The sequence below is a fragment of the Zalophus californianus genome, chromosome 1 (assembly GCF_009762305.2).
Source record: "Zalophus californianus isolate mZalCal1 chromosome 1, mZalCal1.pri.v2, whole genome shotgun sequence".
Lineage (NCBI taxonomy): Eukaryota > Metazoa > Chordata > Mammalia > Carnivora > Otariidae > Zalophus > Zalophus californianus.
In genome coordinates this window covers 56,788,348-56,805,702 of record NC_045595.1, presented here as the reverse complement: position 1 = coordinate 56,805,702, position 17,355 = coordinate 56,788,348, and the positions used below count along the sequence as shown (strand labels likewise).

The 17,355-nt window shown below is 47.3% G+C and overlaps 1 protein-coding gene across 7 annotated transcripts in view; it reads left to right on the top strand.

Moving 5' to 3' along the window:
* The first annotated feature begins 1,032 nt into the window (after nucleotides 1-1,032).
* CFAP92 (cilia and flagella associated protein 92 (putative)) overlaps nucleotides 1,033-17,355 on the top strand; it is a 75,789-nt gene continuing 59,466 nt past the window's right edge. For 5 of the 7 annotated variants that reach the window (XM_027585528.2, XM_027585530.2, XM_027585524.2 and 2 more), the window contains exons 1-8: nucleotides 1,050-1,150; nucleotides 1,793-2,087; nucleotides 3,475-3,665; nucleotides 4,665-4,869; nucleotides 8,337-8,459; nucleotides 9,566-9,653; nucleotides 11,150-11,274; nucleotides 14,817-14,963. In XM_027585528.2, coding sequence (XP_027441329.1) covers nucleotides 1,826-2,087; nucleotides 3,475-3,665; nucleotides 4,665-4,869; nucleotides 8,337-8,459; nucleotides 9,566-9,653; nucleotides 11,150-11,274; nucleotides 14,817-14,963 — 1,141 coding nt within the window. In that variant the 5' untranslated portion in view covers nucleotides 1,050-1,150; nucleotides 1,793-1,825. Of the gene's footprint in view, nucleotides 1,151-1,792; nucleotides 2,088-3,474; nucleotides 3,666-4,664; nucleotides 4,870-8,336; nucleotides 8,460-9,565; nucleotides 9,654-11,149; nucleotides 11,275-14,816; nucleotides 14,964-17,355 lie in introns of all 7 variants that reach the window. The other 2 variants (XM_027585526.2, XM_027585529.2) reach the window with 2 other exon arrangements.

The following is a 17,355-nucleotide window of genomic DNA, read 5'->3' as shown; positions in this document are numbered from 1 at the left end:
CCCTCAGAGCCTCAGTTTCCCCAACAGTCACATGTGGGGAGCCTCAGCTCCCATTCTCTTAAATGACCTGTGTGGAGTGGAGCTGCACTCCCTTGACAGAAAACCTAATGTGGCTCCCCATTGCCCACAGTCTTGGAGCCCTGCCTGCCCTCCACACCTGTGTACCAGGGGCCCTGCCCACCACTCCAGCCTCATCATCCCTTCCCTGAACTTGCCATGCACCTTCACCCCTCTGGGCTTTTGTATATGTTGTTCCCTCTGCCTGGAATACTTTCTCTTGCTTTCACTGCCTGGCAAACCCCAAAGTTTGGCTTTTATCACCTCCTCCATGAAGCCTGCTCCCTCCTGCTAGTTACCTCTGTGGTGTGTCCCTGCACCCTACCCCTTGGGTATTCTGTGATCTACATTGGGAGCAACAGCTAGCCTCCCAGCTGGGGGTGGGGCGCGGATTGAGAGAGGAGTGTTTGCAGACCAGCCCAGGCTTTGGAGTCAGTCTGGATTTCAGTCCAGCGCTGCTGCGACACACTCGCCTGTGTGACCTCAGGCAGGTCGCCCCACCAATCTAAGCCTCAGTTTCCCCATCCCTGAGTTGGGGCTCATTATCACTAAACAGAATTCTCATGATTTTTTAAGGACATCAGCGACAGAAGCAGAGAGTCTATGTGAAAGAGGTTTGGGGTGGGGTAGAGTTATCAGAGTTTTCAGAGCTCGTTGCTTCCCTTGCCTTTATCGAAGAATGTGGAGGTATAGGGGGAGCCGAGACCCCTGTTCCCTGTAGTGTAGGGAAGGGCGAGGCGTATAATAGGTGCTCACGTTCAGAGTAGGAATTCCTCAAAGATTGAATGAATGAGTGGATGAATGAATGAGTGAATGAAACGAGGCAACTAGTTTCTGAATTTGGATACACCTTTTTGCCAGACCTTGTCTGTGCACCTGGTCCGGGGACGGCGGCCGAGGCGGGAAGTCCCGCCCCCAGGAGCCCCGCCCCCGGAGGAGCCCCGCCCCGGGGCCGGAGCCCCGCCCGTCTCCTAGCAACTGTCAAACATAATTGCGCAGCGGCGTCCTGCTCCGGTGGGCAGATTGCGTCCTTGGAGCCTCCTCGCCTGGGGGCCGTGACGCCCAGGCTGCTAGCCAACGCCTTCCCTCGCAGGTACCGAAGGTCCCTCTCTACCTGCCGCTCCAGCTGGGCATCCCGTGCTAAACAAAACGTTAGCCCGGGTTCCTCCTCCATGGACCCTGAGCTTGTGCCCTGAACCCAGCACTCAGGGCCCATTCGTGCCTTGTCTCGCGGGGGGGGGGGGGGGGGGGTGTCTCGCTCTCTTTGACCTCACCAGACTCTTGCACGTGCTGTCCCCTCGCCCGGTTCGCCTGTCCCCACATTGCAAACTCATCCTGGGCTTTGGCGCTGCCCTTACCCTGAGGCCTCCCCTAGTTGGAAGCACAGGGTTTTCTCCCAACTTTGCGGTTCTTGGGTAATTGCGCTTACCTGGAGCTGGCATTCCAGAGTGCCAATGATTGACTCGTGAAAGGAGGAGCAGCTGGGGCTGGGGGAGGATAGAGACTCAAGTTGGAGAAACGGGTTGCTTGTTATCATGATTACTGCAAGCCACCATTCTCTGTGGTTCATTGTTGAGTGCCTACTGCATGCCAGGCAGTGTCTGAGGCCTTGGCTGTTCAAACCAGGACGGGACAGGGGAAGGGACGGAGGGGAAGGGTGGGTCATCCTGAAGGAGGCAGGGCTTACCTCTTGGGAACAGAGGCAGGTGACAGCAGCGCCTTTATTTTCTTGCAGCCAGGAGTGCCACGCCCGTGGGTGCTCTGCAGAATGTCGCTGCGTGCCTGGGAGTGGGAGGGTGAGGACAGGGTGAGCATGGGGCCCATGTCCTCCTTGGCCAGCTTTTACCAGTCTGGGAGTGAGTGTGATATGGAGGAGTACCTGAAGGTCAAAGCCCAAGCCCAGGAGTCAGACTCTGAGCACCCATGCAGCAGCGAGTCCTCATATGGGCCTGCCAGCACCTTCAACTCCGATGTGCCCCAGATTGTCCCCTGCAAATTCATCATCTCACTGGCCTTCCCAGTGAACACTGGTAAGTGCTGGAGCAGAATCCCAACACTCTCCGCAAAATGGGGTGCGCTAATGACCTTCTCCCAGAAGTTTGGGGCACCTGAGCTCCCTCCACTGGTTTCCCCAAGTGAGGTGGCCAGTGCCGGCAGCAGAGGTCAGGAAGGAAACTGCAATTTTAGGAAACTGCTACTGGGATACACCGGCTCCCAAAAGGTCCCATCAATAAGGGCCGGTTAGGGACACCCCCTCCTCTGCACAAGAGCAGGCCTCTGGCACCTTGGGTCCCCCTGCTGGCCTGAGGCTGGTTTCCCTCCAAAGGGTCCTTGGTCACACTACCATGCCGGGCAGTTTCCTTCTTTAAAATTTACAATTTTAGGCTCCAAAACTGCAAGGAAACCCCCACTGTGGGCCAAGCAAGGGAGTGATTAAATAGGCTTCACCTGCTTAATCCTCTCAACAACCCTAAAAAGCAGGTGGTATTATATCTGCTTTTTGTGGATGAGTAAATGAGAAAGAGGTTACAGCATGGGTTCTCATAATCTAGCTGTGCATCACCAAATTCCTTGTTTAAATTCTCAGATGTATTGAATGAAAATCTCTGAGTGTATAGGTATATCAATTACCTGTTGCCCCCCAAATTCTGTGTAACAAACCCAAACAGCTCCCCAAGTCAGGGGCTTCAAACTGGAATCCCTTGTTCTCCTGGATGAGCAGATCAGCGGCTCCAGGCTAGGGTCCCTGCGGTGGCTCTGCTCTGCTCCCCGTGTCCCTCATCCTCCTCCTGGACACGTGGGTCAGCCAGACACATTCTTGTTACAGAAAGGCAGAGACACATGAGAGGGCAAGCCCAGACAACGCAGAACTCTTCGAGTCTTTGGGCACCTCCCACCTGCTCACATTTTTTTGGCCAAAGGGAGTCACATGATTGAACCTCTAAGATTAGGGGCAGAGAAAAGAACTCCACTTTTGATATATATCTATTTTTGTCTACTTGCACTAACCCCCCTGAAGATTAATTTCAGCTTCTCCTTGTAGTTCTATCCATTCTTGCCTCAGATATTCTGGAGGCTCTTTGGTTAGATGTACATATACCATGTTTAGAATTAACCCGTCTTCTTGGTGACTTGAACTGTTTTTACCGCCAAGACCACGGGGAGGCAGGTGAAGCGCCACAGGTGAAAAATGTAAGGAGGCGCTCCCTCTCAGCATCATGCAGTGAATTTCTGCACCCTGTTACTCCACTGGCTAGGGGGCCTGGACCTGCATCTCAGCCCCAAGTGGGGCAGACAGCATGGGGGTGGGCGGCCTCCCACAGCATCAGGCTCTTTTTTGGTTCCAGGGAACTGTGGAGACGGGTGTGCTTTCCCATGTGAGGCTCAAACAAGACTCATTAAATCCATGTCTTCTAGGTTATAAAGGAAAATATACAATTCTGATGGAAAAATATAGGAAACACCCTAAAATGGACAAACCTGCTGCAAAGGTTCGCCGTTACTACCACATTGAGTATTTCCTTCTGCCCGATGATGCGGAGCCTAAAAAAGTTGACATGGTGGTGTTTCCAATGGTGGCCAAAGTGTTCCTGGATTCAGGAGTAAAGGTGTGTGTGTGTGTGTGTGTACACCTCACATGCAGTCTAATACTACAGAAAGTGTGCTTGCTTCCCTTGGAGCTTGTTACCAAAGGGGTGTGTGTGTGTGTGTGTGTACATACACCTCACATACAGTCTAATACTACAGAAAGTGTGCTTGCTTCCCTTGGAGCTTGTTACCAAAGGGGTGTGTGTGTGTGTGTGTGTGTGTGTGTGTGTGTGTGTATGTATGTATGTGTACATACACCTCACATACAGTCTAATACTACAGAAAGTGTGCTTGCTTCCCTTGGAGCTTGTTACCAAAGGGGTGTGTGTGTGTGTGTGTGTGTGTGTGTGTGTGTGTGTGTACATACACCTCACATACAGTCTAATACTACAGAAAGTGTGCTTGCTTCCCTTGGAGCTTGCTACCAAAGGGGTGTGTGTGTGTGTGTATATATGTATGTGTACATACACCTCACATACAGTCTAATACTACAGAAAGTGTGCTTGCTTCCCTTGGAGCTTGCTAGAAATGCAGGATATTGGGTTCCACCCCAGACCTACCGAATGAGAATCCACACTGACCTCATAATACCCATTACCAGACTATATATCTTTATCTTGTCATTTCTTTGGTGTTTCAAAAGTTTTTGCCACTCTTGTGATTTCCTTCTCTGTGTGAGTACTTGTGTGTGTCCATGTGTGTGCACACCTGCCTGCCCGCACACACACCCACCCTCCTGCCTGTGGCCTGACTCTGGGTCAGTGCTTGGAAGTTACTGGAAAGGGCACGATTGGCAGGTAATTGCTTTGACTCTGTCTTTTCCGATGAACCCAGACGTGTGACGGGGCCCCGGCCAGGACACCCATTTCCTGATGTGAGGTGGGGGCTGGGGGCGCGCCAGGCAGAGAAGGCAGACAGGTGGAGAGCAGCACCCTGGAGGACGAGGCTGGCGGGCGGAACCTCAGGCTGCTAAGCCTCCCAGGCCTGCACTTAGAGCCTCTTGGTGTTCTTTTACACAGACAGTGAGGCCGTGGCACGAAGGGGACAAAGTCTGGGTATCATGGACCCAAACTTTTAACATCAACGTGACGAAGGAATTACTAAAGAAAATTAATTTTCACAAAATAACCTTGAAGGTCTGGGACACTAAGGACAAGGTTTCGAGAAAAGTCAGGTATTATCGGTTAAAGAATACTGGGTATTCGGAAGATACAGGATCTTTCGGTAAGTCATGTATTTGTGTTTTGTTTGAAACATTTCTCGAGGCGTGTGACTTCTCACCGCTAACAGAATCAAAACCAGTGTCCCCTCCTTTACTTCATCTCACTTTCCCAGGGCGCATGTGGCTTTGGGTGTCAGTGGTGCGTCATCCCTCCAGGACAAGCTTGAGCATCAGGAAGTACTGCCCCCTGGAGTTGTGTCTGAGGGTGGGCAGTGTCTGTGTGCATGTGCATTGGTCACCACCTCTACCTCCATCACATTTCTGGACTTCCTGTCCCCAGGCAGCACCCACATGTGCATTCCCCACCGGCCTGTCTCCTGGCTGAGTATTGGGTGTTCACTGACAAAAAAACACCAGGAAACAAGAGAAAACTTAGGAATCTCATGACCCTGAGACCACCATATGAGTCTTTTCATATAGACCCTCGAGATTCTTATTCTCACAAACGGGGGTTAGGGGCAGAGGGAGAGGGAGAAGCAGGTTCCCCACTGAGCAGGGAGCCCGACGCAGGGCTCTATCCCAGGACCCTGAGACCATGACCAGAGCTGAAGGCAGATGCCAACTGACTGAACCACCCAGGCGCCCCTGGGTAAATATTTTATCAATGCCAGAAAGTCTCCTTTTGAGCTCACCTCCAAGGAGAGAGCTAGTAGGACTGGAAAGATCCAGGCTTTGAAGTCAGCCAGCTCAATTCAAACTGTCTCCTGTCTTGAACTAGCCAATGACCTTGGGCACCTTCCCACTTCCTCTGCTTATATGCCCCGAGGCAGGGTGATGGGAGTGCACCGCCCCCCCCAGCAATAAAGAGAGTGTGTGTTGTCTATATTTAAAAACTAAAATGCTGCCAATTAAACTATGCTGTGGGGTTAATTGTAAGATGCATCCAGTTTTTTGAGATGTCAAAATGTCATGGGGATGTGCATCCGAGAATGGAAGGAGTATGTACTATTGTCACTGTTGTTGGTGGCTCCAGATAAGTATAGTTACCCCCATTTTACAGTGAGCAAAGGAGACTGACCACCTGCTTCAAGTGTGTGACAGCGCCAGAATCAGAACCCATTTTTTGGTGACTAGAAACCCTCTGCTTTCTCTGGCTTTCTAGCCTGCCTTCTTGGGGAGCCTTTCTGGCACCGGGGACTTGGCACTTCTGACTGTTCATCTTTCACTTACATCTGGGGTTTCTTAACCTAGGTGCTGTTGGCATTTTGGATCAGATCATTTCTTTTTGTGGGAGCTGTCCTGGGCACTGTAGGATGCTCAGCAGCATCCATGACCTCCACCTGCTGGATGCCTGTAGTAGCCTCCCAGTTGTGACAACCAAAATTTTCTTCAGACATTGCCAAAGGTCTCTTGGGGAGGGGAGCAGAATCACCCCTGGCTGAGAATCATTGGTTTATATCTAAACTACTCATTGTAGGGTTTCTGTGTAAGAAAATGGGGTTCAAGGTGACTTTTCTTGCTTGGACCAAATGAAAGACCCACATCTTCAAAGCATGGGGTTCAAAACCACCTGCGTTAGATGCATTTGGAGGGCTGCCCAAATGCAGATTCCAGGGCCTGCCCCAGAGCTGTTGAGCCAGAATTTCTGGTAAACATCTGCCCTGAAGTGAGCTCGCATTGGAGCAGGGGTGCTGGGGCAGGTGTAGCAGGAAGGATTCCTGGAGAAGGGGCCATGGGAGGCAAGTGTGGAAGGGTAAATGGAGTCAGCTGGCCAGAAAAGGGAGGAGGAAGGGTGTTCTAGACCCTGCAGGGAGGGCCATGGGCCTTTGTGAGTGTTCTTGAAATGATAGCACTTGCCCCTCCCCAAGCCCCATCTCACACCTGACATCACTGCCTCTTATGTTAAATCATTTCTTTCCATAAGCAGTGTATGTTCACTATGTAAAACAATTTAGAAATTAACTAGCATATGGGCACCTGGGTGGCTCAGTCGGTTGGGTGTCCAACTCATGATTTCTGGTCCGGTCGGGATCTTGGAGTCGTGGGATGATGGTCTCAGTTGGGCAGTTGGCTTTTCTCCCTCTGCCCCTCCCCACGCACGTTCTCTCTCTCCTTCTGACATAAATAATCTAAAAAAAAAATTGACTGGGACAAGGGAGAAAGAAATAAGATCACATGATGCTTGACCAGAGGTAGTCATTGCTATCATTTCCCTGTGCATTTTATATGTAAGTAGAAAGAATATTTTAATGAAAATGCATCTGGTGTACATGTTGTCTTAAGTCCTGCCTTTTTTCACCTTAAAAGCTATCTTCTTGAAACTCTTGTCTGTGGGAGGGCAGAAACAGCATGAGAGGTTTGGCTCATGTTCCAAAGAGGATGGGAAATGTATTTGGGTGAACCATAGGTCCCATGCCCAGAACTGGTTAGTTTTCAGCCTGCTGGTCTTGAATGGAACATCCCATCAAAAGTCAGCATTTTTCCTCTATTAAATCTGCTCGGCTTCTTGGTTTCTCAGTTACTGGACAAAGACTGCACCATTCATGAAGCCCTAAGTCCTATGTGACCCCGGCTATGCCCTTAGCTCTTGGCCATCACTCCACCCAACACCTGGTTGGTGTCCCTGCCTGTGTGGTGTCCTTTGGGACTCTCTGCCCCTCAGCTGGCTCTTCCCTCTGCATCCAGGTCTCTTCCCCATCTCCTCTCTCCTACCACTGTTCCCTGACTGGTCTATAGCCCTGCTTTGACCTTGGCACTTCATTGCTCTGAACCTTTTTATGGCTGCCCAGCGGCTTAGGGAACCAGGTCCATTTTCTGAGTCTGGTCTTGAAGGCATCCTCTAATTTGTTCCCCAAGCCTCTTTTCTCACTGCTATTCTCACCTTCACTCCTGGTCCCTGAAAACACTAGGGTTTTCCCCATTGTGAGACCTGCCTTCAGCTATGGGGCCATACCTCGTGGGCCCTTAGCCTCATCTCTTTCTCCACAATTGGTACCTCTCCTTCAACGGTGAATCCAATTGCATCTCTTCTTTTCTTCACCTCTTTCTTGTAGCTTCCATTATCTGCATTCATTATTCCTCACATGTTGGTTGCTGCCACAAGCATACAGAGTCCCGTATTGATAGAAGTGAAAGATAGAGGGCTCATCTCCCTAGCTGGCTGCAAGGAGCCCTGGGGGGTGGTTCTGGCTTAATAAGTACCAGCTCTCTGACCACAGGAAAGTTATGTGTCATACTCCCCATCTGTAAACTAGGGGAAGTGGGAGTGCCTTCCTTCAAGTGAAGTGCGATGATTAAATGGAAGGACGCATGTCAAGTACGTAATGGTCTTAATCTGGAAGAAGCCATTGCCAGTTGAGGTTTGGATTTCCTGATATTTTGAAGCAGTGCCTAGACAACTGCTCCTGGAGGGCAGGGGCCCTGCCTGTCTTATCCACCTGCTCCATCTACAGCACTAGGAGAGTGCCGTACACATAGAAGGTGTTTGGTAAACATTTCTGATTGAGTCAATGGTTCTCCTACATTCTAGAGGAAGTGAAAAATTTGGTTTTAAATCAGAGAAGGTTATCTGCACAGGCCCCACACATCAAAGAGGAGTGGAACCAGGAGGATGCGCAAGAAAAAGCAGGAAAACACATCAAGTCTTTGCATGGTGAGTGGACATGACTTTGTGGACAAGCTGGGGGAAGTCAATGGCAGGGAAGGGGATGGATGGGTGTTGCTGGCATCGTGCATGGACACTGGGATCCTTTCTGTGTATCAGCAACTCCTGCTGGTGCTGGTTCACTCTAGAAGCCAGTGCTGTTTCAGTACGGGAATCACTTTTTGTTGTTGATCCCTTTTTTTTGTTTAATTTTTATTTCATGATTTACAAAACTTTTCTAACTATAGAAGTTATATATGTGTTTTTTTTTTTTTTTTTTTTTTTTTTTAGAAAAGTCAGTGAATATAGAAAGTATAAAACAAGCAGGGAAATCGGTCTGTAGTTCTATCACCAGGAACAAGCATTGTAATTTTTTGGTTATCATGGCAAATTCCTTTGTTGTAAGATTTTTTTTTTTTTTTACATAGATAGGGTTGTTCTGGATACATAATTTTGTATTCTGAGATTAACGTGTCCCTACATGCACTTTCCTATTTACTTAAGAACTTTGCATAAACTCCATTTGTGGTGACTACATAAATTTTCATCTGCTGGTAGCACTGTAACGTTCCCTGTAGGTGGGGAATGTAAGGATCTTGGGAGTGTTACCAGTATCCTCTAAAGTAAACAGTGTTGAATTGGACAACTGAATAGATAATAGACTTTTTTTTCCCCTCTGTGGGATATTATATAAGAAATTGGAGGCTCCCTCTTGTCTCCATTTGTCCAAATAATCCTAATTAGTCTGTATATTCATTCATTTACTCGTTTATTATTAACCAGCCTTTTTTTTTTAAAGATTTTATTTATTTATTTGAGAGAATGAGATAGAGAGAGCATGAGAGGGGGGAGGGTCCGAGGGAGAAACAGGCTCCTTGCCGAGCAGGGAGCCCGATGCGGGACTCGATCATGGGACTCCAGGATCATGACCTGAGCCGAAGGCAGTCGCTTAACCAACTGAGCCACTCAGGCGCCCCATATTAACCAGCCTCTTTATGCTCACCACACACCCATCCCTCTGCTTGGTGACTGCCATTACAAAATGGGTAAAGGGCCCTCGTTTCTTAATGAACTAGAATGGAACAGGAAGTCCATTTGCTAATAAATATTATCAGATTCTCACCCAGCAGAGTCTGAAACTTTGCCCAAGATCTCCGAGGAATATGAAAAGATACCCAGAATGGAAGATCTTGCCACAGTTCGGTAAGGATGGACCTATGTTATTTTAGGGAGTGGGAGTGGAACCCCCTCTTGTACAAGCCGTACAGACTCACCAGGAGTCATGTGGATTTTTAGTAACTTAGAGCTCATGCAATCCAGGTGAAATTAAAGGATAGAGAAAGGAATGCTGTGTTTATGAGGGCAAACATGCACTGTGCTTTTGCACTTGTTGGTTTATCTCAATCCTCATCATGGTCAGTCTGTGAGGTGGTATTACTATCTGTTTTCTTCACAACATAACAGAGTGGTTAGTGATTTGCTCAAAGTTTTAAAATTGGAATTCTTGGGAATCTTGGGAGTGTTGGTAAAGCCAGGACTCCAGCCCATATCTTCAGATCACTGAGTCCACAGCATTTCCTGCTGTGAGTGCAGTTACTCTTAGAGCCTAAGAAGGGTCTGGAGATTCCTTGGATGCTGTGGGGACCAGAGGTAGAATGGAGACCCAGCTGGTGGCTTGGGAGAAGGGAGAATGGGATGGGGAGAACAAAGGGACCTATGTCATTAAAAAATCTTGACTTTTAAAAAATTTTTTGTGTTGAATTTATGCACTAATTTGAGAAGAATTGTCATTTTTACATTGTGAGCCTCTCGCATCCATGATTATGGTATATCTTTTCATCTAATTCAGCTCCTTTATGATTTTTAATAGAGTTAATTTTTTTTCTTCCTATAGATGTTGGATAATTCCTGTAAATGAACTCCTGGATATTTTAGAGTTTTGACTGCTTTCATAAAAATATATTATTTTCCATAATATTTCTAGTCAGTTAGAAATTGATAGTAAAAATGTGGTTTGCCGAGCAGCAGCATTGGCATTACTGGGAACTTGTTAGAAATGTGGAACATCAGATCCACCCCAGGCTTACTGAACCATACCTGCATTTTATTTAACAGCATTTCCAGGTGATTCATATGCACATTGAAATTTAAGAAGCATTGGTTAGAGGAATGCAATGTCATTTTTTTTTTTAAGATTTTATTTATTTATTTGAGACAGAGAGAATGCGAGAGAGAGAGAGAGAGAGCACATGAGAGGGGGGAGGGTCAGAGGGAGAAGCAGACTCCCCGCCGAGCAGGGAGCCCGATACGGGACTCGATCCCGGGACTCCAGGATCATGACCCGAGCCGAAGGCAGTCGCCCAACCAACTGAGCCACCCAGGCGCCCTGCAATGTCATTTTTTAAAAATCTGCTCACAGGACGCCTGAGTGGCACAAATCGGTTAAGCGTCTGCCTTCGGCTCAAGGCATGATCCCAGGGTCCTGGGATCGAGCCCCACATCAGGCTTCTTGCTCAGCGGGGAGTCTGCTTCTCCCTTTGCCTGTCACTCCCCCTGCTTGTGCTCTTTCTCTCTGACAAATAAATAAATAAAATCTAAAATAAATAAAAATCTCACATTTGGTGCAGTAAATAGATTCTTAGATTTGGTCCCTGATTTTTTTTCACCTTCATTTATTTTTCTCTCTGTGTATTTTCTAGATGGAGTATTTCAAGAGAAACAGCTCTTTCTTTGGGAGCAGCATCTGGGATGGAGATGAAGGAATTAACTGAGAGATCATCATTTAACAGCTTAACAAACATGTTAGAAAAGCAAAAATTTCAAAGTAAGTTAGGATGGGATTTTGGAATTTTATACTATAACTAGACTCAGAAGAATTATGAAATATTTCAAATTCAGAATACTTCAGAAAGATTCTTTGATATCTGGCCAAATGTTACTTGAAAGTAAAAGAACACTACATACACTTTCAGCTTACCCCTTCTGTCTCGCCTCACCCAGCTGTTCCATCCCACCTCATCGCATTCACTTACCCGCATCATCCCACCCATCCGCACAACATCCCTTCCCACTCCACCAGTGTTTCCGTGCTCCTGACTCACGATGTCGTGAACATGGGGGGCATGAAAATCCCTAATGTTGACTATAGACTTTCAAATAAATAACTACATTCCTATGTGATAGATGCTGTGGTAGGGTAGGTAGGTATGTTGGGGAAGCACAAAAGAGTCAGGTTTATGGAAGGACCCTCGGAAGATAAGAAGTTATTTGCTTCTCATGGTGGAATGGGGGAAATAGCATCCCAGGTCGCAGGAGCCACTCATGCAGAAGCTTGTAGTCTTAGGGACAGACCGAGAGGCAAGGGTCCTCAGAAGCCACTACATTGACCTCTTCATTCTTGACCTTGTTCTCCTCACCAGTTTTTCAGCAAGCAGTTAGGTTTCCAGTATGAGGTGGAATATTCTAGAGCCCTTGCACTTGCTGCCTCCTGGGATGGTCCACTTCCTGTTTGTACAGCTGTAACTGCTACAAATCATTTCCTTAACTCTCTATCAGTTAATCTGCTTTTCCTGGTTCGAGTTCAACACTCCAAAGCTGCAGAGAGAAATGACTGCTTGAGGCGGGCTCTCTGCCAGGCGTCGGAAACACAGTTGCTCACATTCCTTTTTTAAGGCCCTAAAAGACTAGTCCACACTTTCATATCTGAACACCATCGACTTTTTCTGAGTTTTCTCTTTTCCAGATTAAATAGCCTCGCTTTTCAGAAATAGTCTTTAAGCATTTTAATGAGATTTTCAAACCATCTTTTTTATTTTGAAAAAAAAAAATAGAAGAGTACACACAAAAAATAAACAGTGTATGTACAATTTAGGTGTTAATATTTTGCCACATTTCCTTCATTTCTTTCTTGCTCTTTCCTTCTTTTTCCTTGCTCTGTCCTCTCCTTTCTTTCTTCCTTTCTTCCTTTGTTTCTTTCCCTCCTTCCTTCATCCCTCCCTCCCTCCATCCCTCTCATCCTCCCTTCTTTCTTTTTGAAAAGAAAAGCTTACATGGCGCCTGGGTGGCTCAGTTGGTTAAGTGACTGCCTTCGGCTCAGGTCATGATCCTAGAGTCCCAGGATCGAGTCCCACATCGGGCTCCCTGCTCAGCGGGGAGTCTGCTTCTCCAAACTCTGACCCTCTTCCCTCTCGTGCTCTCTATCTCTCATTCTCTCTCTCTCTCTCTCAAATAAATAAAATCTTTTTTAAAAAAAGAGAGAAGTTTACAGATACAGGGTGTCTCTTTTGCACACTGTGCTTTTAAGAAGCATACCCTAGGGGCGCCTGGGTGGCTCAGTCAGTTAAGCATCTGCCTTTGGTTCAGGTCAAGATCCCAGGGTCCTGGGATTGAGCCCCGAATCGGGCTCCCTGCTTAGGCCAAAATCTGCTTCTTTCTCCCCCCTACTTGTGTTCTCTCTCTTTTTCTCTCAAATAAATAAATCTTAAAAAAAAAAAAGCATACCCTATCCTACATAGAAATTGGTGTGACCCTTCCCTGCCATCCCGTTCTTTCTGACACATTCATACGATGTCATGTTGATTTTTGTTTTTATGAGTTACAGAAATGATTTCATACTGTACATATCTTCCTGCAACTTGCTCTTTGCATTCAGCTTGATTTTTAAAGTTCATTTGTGTCCATATATGTAAGTCCAGCTCCTTCCTTGTAACATAGCCCCATCAGATGGCTATGCCATCCTTCACCCGTGGACTCCCCACCGAGGGACATTTGAGTTGTCTCCAATTTCCCACTGTCACCAACACTGTGATAGCAAGCATTCTTGTGCAGGTCTCTGTGTGCCTGTGCCAGAGAGTCTAGGGCATTTGCCCAGTGGGGTCATAGGGCATGCGAAATGCACCTTGACCCCTCAGGAGGTATTGCTGGTTTTTACTCTCTGGATTGTACCTCTTTGCCCTCCTGACAGAAGTCCTGAGAATTCCAGCTTTTCCACATTATCAGCCATGCTTGACATGGTCAGGGGCTTACTTCCTAATTCCTCATGGGGTTGATATCATCTCATATGCTTATTTGGTCACAGTCTTATCTGATTTACTTATTCCTGTTTCTTTGCTTATTTTTCTGTTGGGTCTTACGCTTTTTTTTATTTTTTTATTTTTTGAAAGATTTTACTTGTCAGAGAGAGAAACAGGGAGAGAGCGCAAGCAGGGGGAGCGGCAGGCAGAGGGAGCCCTATGCGGAACTAGGTCCCAGGACCCCGGGATCATGACCTGAGCTGAAGGCAGATGCTTAACCGACTAAGCCACCCAGGCACCCCTGAGTTTTACATTTTTTCTTACCGATCCATAAGCTTTATTCTTTAAATCTTCTGGATAATTATCATGGTTACTTACATGCACTGCAAACATCACAGGCCAGGGTCTGTAACTTACCCTTTTACTTTATTTGTGCTGTCTTGTTTTGCATACCAGTTATGTAACTATTCCTTTCTAGTTTGTATTTTTGGTAATGTTTAAGAAATCCTCCTCATCCGGACATCAGTAGAGTCTCCTATACTTCAATTATTTTGAAGTTTTTTTGTTTTGCACCATTAGTCTGCCTTCCGCTTTGCATATGGCACGAGGTACCCAATAATTTCATTTGCCTCCAAATGGATAGTCAGTATAATTAATTGACTAGTCCATCCTTTCCCACTGATCTGAGATGCCTGATATCTGTTAAGTCCCCTTATACATACAGTGTATTTCTGGGCTTTCTATAGTCTGTTCCATTGGTCTTTGTATCACAGAACAAATAGTTCATGGCTTCAATTACGTTAGATATATATGTCTCCTCTTTCCTCCCCCTGGATCTGAGCTCAGCACAGAGCTGAATATTTTATGTACCTTTGCTCATTTACTCTTCTCAACACCCTACAAGGAAGGTGCTATTGCCCCCATTCTACAGATGAAGTGATTGAGGCTCAGGATGGTTAAGGATGGGGGAGACCTGGTTCTGGAACCTTGGTGGTTCAACTCCAAAGCCCAAACCTCAGCCCTACACTGTGGTTAAGAGCTGACTTGGGGGAGAAATTTGGTATGTGGCGGTGCTGATCATCATCCAACCTCAGCCCCCTCTGCCCGTGTTCTCGGGTCGGACTGGGTGGGGGATCAGGACGGCCCTCACGTTCTTCCTGCATGTAACTGACAGTCGGTCTGCTCTCTACACATCGACACATTTTCTGGTTGCAGGGGAAGGGCGGCAGCACAAAGGACAACCTCTGCCTTCAAGGATTTTCCAGAATCTTGTATGTATGCATGTATGCTTTCACATATGGTAGCTTGGATATGAGCTCCTTTGAACGCTTATGTCCTTCCTTTGATTTCACAGTTAAACAGAAAGACTCAGAGGGGAGAAAGAAGAGCCAGAAGAAAAGGAAGAAGTCTCGAGCAGAAGAGGAAACTGACCTCAAGGTGGAAGGAAATTGGAAGCATGGTACCTTTTCCACTGAGCTGGTGGTGACACCGCTCCTTGCAGGTGGCTATCCCTCGTCCCAACAGGTTCTGGTTGTCTTGTCCTATGTGGCTTGAATGTCCATAAACAGGATGCTCGCATTGACCAAGCCTCTGTTCTGCCACCGAGCTTCACACTCACAGTCACTTCAGCAAAAGTGCCGGTAAGCCTCTCTGTTGTACGGAGGAGGAGAAGGAGGCACAGGGAGCTCAGATGTATTGTTCCAGATCACACAGCAAGTAAGGGCAAGGCCAGGGTTTGAACTCGGGCCTGATTCCAAAGAAACCTGTGAGAATAGTTGTGCTGATTTTGTTTGCTAAATAAGATGCTGCTTTTTAGAAACCCCGTCCTATAGATTTTTACGAAAACATCTAGTAGAGGAAATGAGGGAAGGAGCCGGTATTTCTGTCCCGTCCTTTATTGCTCATGGCAAACTCTGAGCCTCCCATTGAGCTTAGAGGGGGGCTGAGGGGCGCCTGTCCTATGTCCTGTGAGGAATCAAAACTCGGAGAAGGCATAGCAACTCACTTGAGGTCACATAGCTCAGGGGCAGAACAGGGGTTTCATTCTCTTGCTTTGTAAGATCTATCACACTTTGGAAACTAGATTTTCTACGGTTTGACAAATAAGAAGGTATGCATGTTATATCCCTAGGTTTTGACAAGGGAAAGCTCAGAATGTATTTTGGGTAAAATTATATGACTTCATTTTTAAAATAGTAACATGGAGGGGAAACCCTCTTTCTTTTCAGAGAAAATCATTTCAAGCCTATTTCATTGTAGGCGGTTTTTTTTTTGCCATCAGGGTGAATGTGCGCCCTCTACTGGCCAATCTGCAGAAATCTAGGCTACGATCTTGAGCTGGAACGAGCCCTTGCAGCGGCTTGAGGTTTTACCCCAGGAAAGTCAGCATCAAGTTCCACAGGTGCCAGGAAAATCGAATTCTCACAAGCTCTTGTGTTGATGTTGATACATTCTGAGGAAATACTATTAATTTTTTAGTTTTCACTTTCTTTTTTTTTTTTTTTCAAGAATTTATTTATTTGACAGAGAGACACAGCGAGAGAGGGAACGCAAGCAGGCGGAGTGGGAGAGGGAGAAGCAGGCTTCCCGCGGAGCAGGGAGCCCGATGCGGGGCTCGATCCCAGGACCCTGAGATCATGACCTGAGCCAAAGGCAGATGCCTAATGACTGAGCCACCCAGGTGCCCCTAGTTTTCACTTTTAAATGGATTTTTGAAAACCCGCTCTCACCTAAAGTTGGGCCTTTCAGGCTGTCTTAGCTTTCCTGCGGCATTGGAGTCTCTTCTAGAAAAATGAATTTTCAGAGACGCATACCCACTCTCAGGCTGTGCTCCAGGAGGACCCAGCCTCCGCACAGCAGTTGCACACTCCTGCTCGGGGCACACATCTCTGGGGAACACCTTGTGGGCTGAATCCCCAAGAGAAACCTGGGCCTGTAGGTGGGTGAGCTCCGGGTGATCCGCTGACTTTGGGTCGAGGTTGATTTTGCTGCTTAATTTTGCTGTGGGAGGAAGGAAAAGCTCAGATGGTCTCAACCATCTCGACGTGACTTTTTCCAGCAGGGTGAAGCCCAGAAGTGTCTGGGCTTCCCCTCTCTCTAACCTGCACTGTCACGGCCCTGTAAGGAGACAGTGATTCCAAGAGCACCAGTGACAAACAGACTTTGAATCTTGGCTCAGCCACTGCCCAGCAAGTTGCCCACGTTCTCCAGGTCCTTCGACTCCATGTCCTCATCTGTAGAAGAGGGGTGAGAATTTTCACCCTGGGGGGGCTGCAGGAAGGATCACATGAGATAATGTGTACAAACTTGTACACAGTAGGACTCAGAGAGGTTACTGGTATGGAGGTGGCAGCTGCTTCTTCAGAACATTTGGGTGGGCTGGGTGCAGGGTGCTGGGCCTCTAGCAAGGAAGGTAGAAAGGTAAACCTCCTCCCTTACACCGATAGCATGGTTTAGGGTCCTAAGCTAAGAAGGGTCTTGGCAGGCCAGCTGGATGTTTGTTTTTGCCATAGAATAACACATAAGATCATTCCCAAAACCAGCACGATAATTTTTGGTAATCATCTTCGATTTCAAATTAGGCCCTAGGCTTTGCATCCCCTAGTGGTGAATATTTGTTGGCCAGTAACCCATTAAGGGTTTCGAAAGACTCTGGAATGAACTCTTATTTTTTGTTGCGTAGTGGAGGGGCCAAGTGTCACCAGGCAGGCCTGGTTTGGACATGGGTCCCACCACTTATTGGCCGAGAGACCTTGGATGACTTCTGAACATTTCCGACTTCAGTTTCTCTGTCTACGAAGCAGAGATGGTAGCAGCCACACAGGGCTGTTTTGAGGATCAAATGACGTTAAGGCACGCTCAAGTCTGGCTGTTGGAGATGCACGCACCTTGTG